This window comes from Sander vitreus, chromosome 16 (assembly GCF_031162955.1).
Source record: "Sander vitreus isolate 19-12246 chromosome 16, sanVit1, whole genome shotgun sequence".
Lineage (NCBI taxonomy): Eukaryota > Metazoa > Chordata > Actinopteri > Perciformes > Percidae > Sander > Sander vitreus.
Window position 1 is genome coordinate 7051306 of NC_135870.1, and position 11782 is coordinate 7063087.

An 11782-nucleotide genomic window follows, 5' to 3' on the forward strand; every position below is an offset into this window, starting at 1 on the left:
TTATGAGTGTCTAATACAGTTGTATTTAAACTGTTTGCTTAAAGCATTTTATCTTGGCATACAGACCTTAAGGCTCGCTACAGTAGGGCTATAAGAGTAAGAAATACACTCTGCAAAAGTTAAGTATGATAAATGGCCTTGGCCAGCTGCTAGAAGATCTACTTAGCCTAACTGGTGGTATGACAGCACTGCTGTGGATTGCCTGTTTAACTCATGTGCATCATCATTCCTCTCTGGTTCCATACAATTTCAGTTCAAGCCACACAAGTCTCTGCATTATACAAAAGGGCAGCACTCTGTCAACAGGATCTTTTATTTCTATCCTGTTTTCTTGTGTACATCTTTAATTTCCCGTGGTGTGAGTTATGACAGTGTTTGCTTTCTTCCAGCAGCCCTTTTCTACATGTTGGGGGGGGGGGGAGTAATTGATTCACAGAAACCAGATGTGTTTGAAAATCAGCTGAAACTAGCAACAGTCTACTGTGTTATCCCTGCAATTGTTACATTGTGTACATTGTGCTTAGTGTTGTGGATATACAGTATGTTCTTGCTGTCATGGCACAGAAATGAAGTTGGTTGCATATTATATTGAAGGGCACCCCCAGCATTTATGCGCTTGCACAAACGTGCACACACACACACACACACACACACACACACACACACAGTATGACATTTGAATGTCTGTTGGTGCAGCAGACTGGACTTCTGTTTCTAAGATCTCTTCAGTAGGCTAGTTGAAATAACGTACACTCTGAAATGCAATGCAACGTTTAAAAAAAAAAAAATGGACCCAAAAACTTTAACAGCAGGGTAGGAAGAGGGGGAAAAGCAGTCTAGCAGCAGTCGATATTAAAAACATGCAGAGGGAGACAAGCTCCGGGCCTTCCAGAGTCAGGAAAAAGACTTCGGAGAGCTGCAGACAGGAGATGGGTATGGCATTTCTATTTTCCCCCAGCCCATTGATTTGTATATGAAAACATAGCGCTTTTATTCTCCCCCCTTCTGGGCTCTGCTTCTGAGTGATCAGCTGATGAAGAGACTAGCAGCTCGCCGCTATGCTGGCTTGCTAATTCTCTCCCCCACAGCTGCAGCCGATCCTGATAGCCAGCCTGCAGATTGCAGTCAGGTAAATATCCTCCTCCATGTCTTTCTTCTCAGGCTCAGGATTCAGCCAGGCTACATCGCATGGGAAGAGAGGAAGAGATGGATAAAAATGTGTGTGCGTTTGAATGTAAATGTGTGTGTGTGCGCGCGCGCCAGGGAAAGAGAGCGAGTAGATCTCTGTGAGTTTATTCCTGTCTGTCTGTCTGCGTGTGTGCGTGTGTGTGTGTGTGTGTGTGTGTGTGTGTGTGTGTGTGTGTGTGTGTGTGTGTGTGTGTGTGTGTGTGTGTGTGGCTGTGAGGGAGAGCAGGGGGAGAGAGGGGGTGTGTAGGTGTGTTTTGTGACAAATGAGAGGGAATCGTTGCCAGATTAGTCAGGCTCGTTAGGACATAGCACATGCAGGCATGGAGCATCACATATGCTCCATGCACACACACGCACACACACACACACACACACACACACACACACACACTGACACCCTTCCACTCACACATGTACAGTCAATCAGGCAGCTCTCCGCTGTGTTACATACCCTACATCTTTCCGCTAGAATGATTGTAGCCCCTTAGAGAGAGAGCAGCGGGGCTTTTAAAGCCTTCATTTGAGCCGGGCTATGATGAACAGGATTTCTATTGTTACCTCTGTAGTGTTGTCGTCTCCTCTCCTCTAACTCAATGCTCTGCCATGTGTTTTTGGTTCGGATAGATAGGCATGCGGTTTATTTATTTTTTTAATTTTTTTTTTAGGCTTGGATAACAAAAATAATAATGATTGTTTTCAGTAATCATTGTGCATGGTGCTGTGTGTGCAAAATGCAATATTTCAGCATGCTTTCATCTTTGTCCTTGAGGTACATTTTCACAACACGCTTTGTTATATGATTTGAATGCTGGTGTGTGTAGCCTACTGTATGAGCCTGTGTGATTGATGCATCAATAGTCAGTTCGGATTGGACAGCATGCCTTCTCTATTCCCTCCCCTCTCCGGCTGCTGCTGCTGCTGCTGCTGCTGCTGCTGCTGCTGCTGCTGCTGCTGCTGCATGAGCTGCTCTTGCTGCATGCATACTCATGTTTCTGGCCTCTAATTGCCTTTGTGGAAAATACAGTGGTTGCAGCAGATATTTGAAAAGGAGCGATCAATTGGTTCAAAATAACTCAGGATGCAGCAGGCACCCTTCTCCAACCCCACACACCTACAGTCGTGTTTCTATCTCTTTTTTTTTTTTTTTTTGCTAAACCAGGAAAATATGGTTATTATTTATTGCATTAGGCCTATTAGCTTTTTAAACATGGCTTCTTCAAATGTGTTCACATTCATTGTGCATTTAAAAAAGAATGCTGCCTCCCCTCGATAATCATCTGGCATCAAAGCCTCCAGATAAAACAATCTGTCCTAAATTTGCGGAGACAGCACAGCAGTCGTGTCGCTTCAGTCTATGAAAATTCATAGGCTATTGTAATAAATAAATAAATACATGCTTTTTCATAATACAAAACCATACTCTATAATTCTGAATGCTAGACCTCCAGCCAGTACTGCTAATTAGCTGTGAGTGTTTATGTAATTTGAGGGTTTTAGACTTACTCTATAAATTGCTGTCTGAAGTACTTCAGGTTTCTGTCTAAGTGGTAAATGAATGTTCTAAAACATATAGTGTGTGTGTGTGTGTGTGTGTGTGTGTGTGTGTGTGTGTGTGTGTGTGTGTGTGTGTAGCAGTTTCTGAGCATCCAAACTGTCACATGAAAGTCAGAGGAAGAAGTTAAAAAAAATGGCAATGAAAGAGTTTTGAATGGAAATCAGTCACAGTTCTCTTTTTTTGCTCCCAGTCCCCAGCTGTTCTTGTAATGCTGAGGTATAAACGGAACAACAAAGGAAGCATGTGATAGGCTTTGTGTGCACAATATTTACAGTACATATTTTGAATACCACAAGGTTTCATTCGCCTTACTCTCCCGCTTTAAGTTTGCCTGAGTTTGTTAGATGTTGCTCCCTCTTCCTGCAGCCTGAGGCAGGAGAGAACGGTTCCCTGGAGGAGATGGAAGAGGACATAAGTCTGAAGAAGCGTAAAAGTGAACATCATGGGGAGAAAGAACTGCAGGCCGGCCAGGAAACTGGAGAAAAGGTCAAAAGGAAGCGAGGACGCCCACCTGCTGAGAAACTGCCTCCAAACCCACCTGAACTCACCAGAACACTGAGCACACTGGTGGATATGGTTGTCAACTACAAGGACGGGTGAGGGCACTCACTATCTGTGGACTGTGTCATGACAATGATGCAACTAATTGTAAGTCCAAATGCATGAACTAGCGGCTGCCATAGAAATCTTCCAACAGTGAGAAACCAAGGGCCCTTCTTAATTTGTTTGGGCCAGTTATAAACACCAAATTGCGACATTATGATCTCATTATGTGATAGCCATCAAACTACTCCTTATGTGAACATTTATTCATTATTTTATTACCCCCAAATACTGAACAGAAGCTTCAGTTTTCACGCTTTTAATTATTTTCCAAGTACATTAATCTCAATAAAAAACTGTATATATATATATATAATTAAATAGTTAGCTGCAAAATCCAGTCCAAGATGTCAATAATATACTGACATCTTGATCAAACTGTCACATTGTGCTTCCAGGTTGGGTCGACAGATCAGCAAAGGTTTTGTGCAGCTTCCCTCTAAGAAGGAGGTACCTGAGTACTACGAGCTGATTCGAAAGCCTGTCGACTTCAGAAGGATCAGGGTACGTGTCACTGAACACCCTCAGAAATCCCATACAGATATACCTGTTAATATATACAGTACAGTGTATATATCAATTATCTCCTGAAAGAAATAAAAGGAGATGGAACTCCAATGGATTAATAATTCATTAAAAGACAGTTACGTGCAGTGCCAACAAAAAAAACCTTTGATGTAAATATAATTAGCCATGAAACTTTGATGTTTTTTTCATATATTAGGCCAACATATTATTTCTTAGAATCACCCACTTTGGATTATCCAAATAAATATCTTTTGAGTTTAAATGTAAACATTTTTAATATATACTGTATTATTTAGTTTATCCTGAGGGGATGTGAATGTTTGTATCAAATCTCATGGTAATTCATCCAACAGTAGTAATCAAGACACTCAAACCAATAAATGTCAACCTCATGGTGGTGCTTAGGAAGAAAAAAATTAAAATAAAAGTCTGGAGTGCTCAGAAGTTCAAAACAAATGATGAAGGTGCTCTTTAGAAAGGGAACAAAAATGTCAAAAAAGGTCCAAGGGACTCTTCTTCTGAAAAAATGAAAAGCCTTTATTTAGATGGCTATTTCATATCGAAATCTTACATTTAAATTAGAACTGGGCAGCAACCCACGGCACAAAGCAGCCTTCTTATGGTGGTGCTATCGGAAAGGTTAGGGGATCACTAAGTCATAAGGATTCAGCCTCTGTGGACCATGAATGTGTGTCATTCCGTCTAATAGTTCTGTACCGTAATCATAGTCGGGCGTGAAACAAATCAATCATACTTAATATGAAAACACCCTGAATCATCCGCCCACTCTCATGTTACTGTACCTGAAACCAGTAAAATATGTTTGTCCACATAACACTGAGGCCGTTTCCTCTTCAAAATGCTGTTAATAAAAATTGTGTTCTTTAAAGTTTAAAAAGTTGCAAAAATTAGAATCAATCTAAACTGTCCTTGCAGCAGAGTGGTCTTAAATCTGTAGTTTCCAGCAAACATTACTTAAACAGGAGTATATGAACTATTTTCAGTGGCAGATAAATACACATTGGTGCTCTAGTAGGTATTTACTGCAGCAGGACAGTGGGATTGACTCAAAAGTTTTGGTTTTGGTCTTTTCATAGCATTTGTTGACAATTAGAAAAATACAAAATACCATTACATGTCCTTCCCCAAATTATTATTATTACACCCACCATCAGCCCAAAGTGGCCCCTACTGTCAAGACTTGGAACTGATCACGTCAGATTTCACATAAATCATAAAATCAGATGTGGAATTGTTGATAAAATCATAGCTAGATTTAAGTTGAACTGACTTCTCTGATTTTCTGCAGCAACTTGAAACTTACCTCATCTCACGTGACTTGAAGCATCCACTCTACTTTGTGCTCAACTGTAAAAAACTTGAGACTTAAAAGGTTAAAGCTGGGGTGTCAAACATAGGGCCCGTGGGCCAGAACCGGCCAGCCAAAGGGTCCAAACAGACTTTGCAAAGTGTGAAAATTGCAGAGAAGTAATTCATTCCAATTCTAAATTCACCACTTTAATCCCAGAGAACATCAGACTTCTTTTTCCGTAAATTTATGACTTTAATCTTAGAAATTCTAAGAGTTTTTTCTCTGAATATTACCCCTCTCCCCCTTGTTCATAACATTATTATTTTTTCCTACAATCGCCTTAGAACGCTGTCGTAGCAGAAGCAACTCGCGTTTGCCAACATCAAGCTGACAAGAAACTCTGTGGCAGATGAAGTTTCTGATCTTTGTGAGTGGTTTACTGTTCTGGCCCACTTGAGATCAAATTAGGGGTATGTGGCCCATGAACTAAAATGAGTTTGACACCCCTGGGTTAAAGGAATAGTTGGGCGTTTGGAAAATATGCTTATTAGCTTTCTTTTTGAGAGTTAGATGAGAAGATTAATAACACTCTCGTCACTCTCGACAAGAAAGAATATAAGATATGTTCAAGAAGAATACCCTCTCTTGGACTGCTACCTATTAAATGCTTAATTGATGATTATTTATTGCGTTGGTCACATTGAGGTTTTGATACTGACCCTCTGCTTCACAGGAACGTGTGCGTAATCACAAATACAGAACTGTGGGGGATTTGGAGAAGGATATTTTCCTCCTGTGTCACAATGCTCAGACCTATAATCTGGAGGGATCTCAGGTGAACCCCAAGGAAATTCCAAGAAAATGATTTTTTCCATTCCATGTATGATTGTAGTCATAAATGGGTTTGGATGTTGATGTAGTGATGAACACATGCTGTTACTGGGTGTCTATGTTTACTAGTAAGTAGTAAGTAAGTAAGTAGTTGTACATTTTTGTTCCCAACTTGTATATACGTTTCTACATTTGTATTTTTTTATCTTCATTTTTTGAATATTTGTTTTGTATCCTATTTATTTTTTATTTTATCTATCTATCTATCTTATCTTATATTATCTTATCTTATCTTATCTATCTATCTATCAGATCTACGAGGATTCAATTGTCATCAAGTCTGTTTTCGAGAGCGCCAGACAGCGAATTGTCACAGACGAGGAACAGAAAGAGACGGTAAGCGCCAGTCACAGCGATAATGGCGGGGGAGCTGAAGACCAATTTGTTCGATCAGCAGGTGAGAGTTAAAACACAAACATCAGAAGGGGTGGTGTTTTTTATAGAAGTGACCCAATGAAAGCAAAAAGAAGATGAGGACACACACTCTGTGCTTAAAAACACTACTCTTTGTTTTTTGTTAAACCAGTGACACCATTACCAGTCCAACTCAAGAAGAGGAATAAGGAGGGAAGAAGCAGAAATCCCATGGCCAAGAGGCTCCACAGTGATTTAGACAGTGATGAGGATCTAGAGGATAACACCACAAAAGATGAAGGTTGAACTGAAGGGCCCTCCATGTTTTTGTATTCAGGTTCATGTCTATTCTCATGTCTATTTGTTTCTTCATTATCTTAGCAAAAGACCGGAAAATAAAATGAGAAGGACCACTCAAAGAGAGCCACTCATGGAAAAATGCTTTTTTCTTCTTCTTTTAGATGCCCCTAACACGTCTTGCTGCACATAGTGTGGTTCTTTTCATTTAGCTGGTCTTTTTATTATATATTCCCATTTTATCTGCCTTAGTTTCTGTGGTTGCTTCTGCAGATATTATGTAAAACAACAGTTTCACCAACTGTTTTTGAATCAATATATTTGATTGTATGAAATGCCTTCATATGTCTTGGAGCATGATGTGTCTCTCCTGAAGCCGGCTCCTCCAGAGTAGCACCCGCTGACGACAACGTTGATGTGTTCAGGGCGTGAGAATCGAAGCACACGGGAAGGTGTTTTTAAAGGAAACGAGAACAAATGAACACTGTAAAATCTCTAAATGTGATTTTAGAGATGATACATCTTTGATAAAAAATAAATTAAAAAAAACATAGTGGAAGTGGGAAGTCAAAGAGACTTGATACATTCTAGTACTGATAGTAATACTTTTGTCTGTTTCTGATTCTTGATGGAATAAGATTGAGGGAAGTCAAGGGTACTCGAGTTCAACATTTTTATCCATCGTGCTACAGTATATTCACATGTTGTACAGTTTGTGTGAAAATTAATTAAAATCTAAATTTCTTTTCATTTACGCTCCTGGTTGTTGGGGGTGGGGGGGGAGGGGGGGGGTGGAAGACATCATTGTTAAGACAATCCTTGGAAATATGTATCACTTAAACACTTGCAGAATAAATTTTACCAAAAGTCTCACTGCTTGGTGATTATTGTCATTAATTAAAAAACGCTTGAAATGTCATGCTTTTTGGTCTAAACGTCATACCCAAATTCAAAGTGGTACAGCTCCCATATACTTTGACGCTCTGGGATGTGCCTGACCTATGGAGGAAATATTTATTCATAATTCAAATTGAACGTCCAAAGAGAAAATGAAGCGAGATCAAATTAAAAATATTATTTGACTACGCTACTAGGAAAAATCATACCATAATTTAATTGAAAAAAGAAAAAGGAAACTGAAAAAGCAAAGTTGATATGTAAAATGATTTATCTTTTGAATTTTCCATTTGGCTTTTCCATTTGGATTTAATATTTGGCTTTTCAATTTCAATTTAACATTGGCTTTTCAATTTCGATTTAACATTGGCTTTTCATTTGGACTTGACACATGTCAATATAAATGAGGAGGCGTGGCCCAAAGGCTGGTGGGAGGGTCTGAAACAAAAGGGGTGCAGAGGCACCTTATGAACAGCAGGGGGAGCTGACTGCTGGGGAGCTCACTGTTGAGGAGCATCTGCCTGCAGCTTCGCCACCAGGCTGACTTGGCCTCTTGTTTCACATGATAGAAACTGATGATGTAGGCTAAACACAAACGACATTTCATGCAACAACAGTGAAGTTTTCATGTAGTTACTATAATTGGGCCCATGTTAGTGAGGACTAGATTAGGTATTACTATTTAAAGCTGATTCTGGTTTCCAACTTCGCCCCAGGTGTGTCCGTTTAAAACACACGGAGACAACTTCTCTCTTTTGATGTTTTATTTAATTAAGCAACAGTAGAAACATGGGTGTGGGTAGCTCTGCTACGTGTGTTTGTGTGTGGTCAAATGTCGAGGATGCACACACACAATCTCAACCGGGTAGTCATCGTCCAAACTGCGACCTCTCCTTTTTCCTTTTTCTCACTTTTTTCTCCGGGTGGTGCGCGCGGTGTGAGGTGCATGTCTGCGCTATTCTCCGACAAAGTACTCACAACAATCACTCCTGATTGACGGCCTTTTGTACAGCCCATATTCAAACTCTACACAGTTAATTTCTCGCATAAAAAAGTCTCAGAAGTGAATTCAGTGGTGAAATAGCAGACAAAAATTGTAAAAATTTTCCAGTTGTTTGCTGCTTCTGCTACGGCAAACTCCCGATCTAGATTATAGAATCAATTGCTTTTTTATAATTTCCATCTGCTATTTCACCACTAAATTCACTATTGAGACTTTTTTATGCGAGAAATTAACTGTGTAGAGTTTGAATATGGGCAGTTTTACAACACATACATGTAGTGAAATTCATTAAAACCCATCCCTCAAGCACTGGGCAGCCATTTACAGCGCCTGAGGACCAACTCCAGATCTGAGCCAGTGCCTTGATCAAGGGCACTGACTGGAGAACCTAGTACATGTTATTTGATGGTGGGGGAAACCGTAGCACCCAGAGGAAACCCACGCAAACATGGAGAGAACATACAAACTCCACACAGAAAAGGCACGGAACGACCTGGATTTGAACCCAGCAGAACTGATTTGTTAGCAGAACAGGAAAGTCATCATCCAAGGATAAAAAGAGTGTTGACAAAACATGGTTGGGCAGGTTTTTATGTTTAAATATAGCAACTATTCAGTCCAATACAGAGTGTAAATGCTGTATGTGATATGTATTTTTGACAAGATGCCAATAGGTGGTGCAAGAGAACCGTTCTTTTGGTTGGCATATAAGCACATGCAACAGTGTCACCTTTCATTTAGGTCTTTACCCCGTTCTTCGCAGTATTTATTTTCTATAAATGCAGCAATTGATAAAAACATCACACGTTTCGTACAGCACTTGCAAATGAAAGGTCACTACAAACCCTGAGCTGTAAACTATTATTTCCACAAATAATACCGAAAAATACAAGTGATACAACACTTCATGAAAAAACTACGTACTAAGAAATATAGAAGAAGAAGAAGAAGAAGAAGAAGAAGAAGAAGAAGAAGAAGAAGAAGAAGAAGATACAGCACCTAATTTGCATTTTTTTTTTTTTATCACCACCACTGTGTGACTATATGCTCACACTATAAAGTCTATAAAGTCAGTGCCATAGAAGTCAGTTCCAATTAGTTAATAGCATTCATAGTATTAACAGGAGTAGGTTCTTTCACAATAAATTCTGAGATGGACATGCAGTCTAAAGACATAAGAATCCATGAATTGCACAAGCGGCCAAAACCTTTTGCCATTTGTGAACATGCACCTAATTTTAGACGTTTGATGATCGTCTCTCAAATCTGCTTGTCACGTAGTAAGGGCCTATCTGGGGCAAGGTCACAGCCAATCTGTGCTCACCTACGCAATTGAAGGCTTTTGATTTTTTAATTTATTAATCTTTATTGGCTTACAATAAGTAGTGACAACTGGTGGTATTATTATACACAGAATCCTTCAATTATGTCACATTTTGTTATATTTCAGCCTTATGCTAAAAACATTTAACCTTTGTGTTGTCTTCCCGTCGCCCATGCAACCTTTTTTTTTATCTGGGTCAAAAAAAAATTTCAACACTTTTGTCACTTTTTTTCAACATTTTATAATTTTTTTTCTTCAAATGCTATACAATTGAATAAAAGACCTAAATTCAATGAAAGTAGTGAACTGATCATTTATTTTACTTGTTTGGTTTGCTGCACCTTACAACACACATCACACCATCCATTCACCCATCCACACACAAAAACACGATTGTTGTCTTCTACCTTGTCTATCTTGTCTTCACCATTACACTTATGTTGAGTTAAGTTGTGTTATAAGTCTTGTTAAATAAAACTACTTTTTGACTAATCTGTGTGTGACCTCCCTTTTGTTGCCGGCCTTGAGCCAGGCGGTAACAAGGGTGTTGTATGGAGAGAAAATTGAATGTCATGTCATCTCTAGTACATGAATTCATGTCATTACTATGATATGAATGAATGTATCATATTAGTTTTTGCAGATAAAATTACGGGAGTGTCTGAACTGCCAAAGGGCTGCTTTACAAGGGAAGCTAAAGACTAAGTGTAAGCACAAGTCAAGTGAAACCAAGCATTCTTATTCCTCAGAAAAAAACATACATGACACTAAACTTCACATATGCAAGCAGTATAACCTCCCAAAGACACAAAAACACCCAGTACAGTGTTTTAGTATTTTAGTCACCAGCCTGTGGACGTGACATAGCTTACATGGCTTATTATTGCAGTGCTTTCTGACAGCCAACCGTCTGAAGTCTGGAGGTCAGAGCATCCTTCAATGTATCACAATGAGGGTTGCCTGCTTGCAACACTGTTACTATGGGAGTAGATTTTGTAGCTCAGAAAAATTGTTTGAACCCAATAGTTGGCCGAGAGACAGGACCTAAAAAATTATGATTGGTTATGATTTGAGAATATTTTAAAAGGTGTAAAATACAGTGGCCCTGAAGTGCAAACCATAACAGCAATTCACACACAACATGACAGCATATCGCACAACACGACAGCAAATCGCCACAACACGACTGCAAATCACACAACACGACTGCAAATCACCACAACAGGACAGCAAATGCTAGCTGAGTTCCCCAGGATTATTTGGGTTCTTATCCAAACATCTCCACTCTCTGGTCGGTATGGCTACAAACAGCCCAGAAGTTTTGGAGTTGCTATGGCAACAAGTGATAGCTCCCGCTAGCATAGCTTAAGCTCAACGGTCCGACCAATAATCACTTACATACCGTAATTAAAATTTGGCACATCCAATCAAAAAATTACCATCAACAGTCATACCCCTTAGGACCGTTGCAAATGTTAGCCTTATGAATAACAGCCATTTCCGCGTACTAATTTAACAACGCACAATACTAAATTAAACACAATAGAGACTAACTACATTACTAAAACACATTAAAGGTGCTTCGGTGACGTTTACCCACCTGAAAGAAATTAAAAAAAAATATCAGTCCGTCAGCTGGTCTTCAGTGGCAAGTTTACTCGAACATTCATTCAGACGTTGGCCCAATTGAAGAAGGCAGCGCAATCCAACAGTTTACACTGCACCAACGGATGATCTTGTGCCTTTGATGAACAGCTGACTCAGTGTCAGGTTCAATTCCTGTGCAATAACCCAGCAACACGGTCTCTAATCAGCACCTGTTTACTGGTT

General features: G+C 39.6%; 1 protein-coding gene across 1 annotated transcript; it reads left to right on the top strand.

Moving 5' to 3' along the window:
- The first annotated feature begins 1033 nt into the window (after nt 1-1033).
- On the top strand, nt 1034-6737 carry LOC144531668 (SWI/SNF-related matrix-associated actin-dependent regulator of chromatin subfamily A member 2). The gene is made up of 6 exons (XM_078271924.1): nt 1034-1129; nt 3110-3339; nt 3745-3850; nt 5920-6021; nt 6330-6474; nt 6604-6737. Exons 1-6 carry the CDS (start codon nt 1034-1036, stop codon nt 6735-6737), a joined length of 813 nt encoding a protein of 270 aa, XP_078128050.1.
- Nucleotides 6738-11782: the final 5045 nt, after the last annotated feature.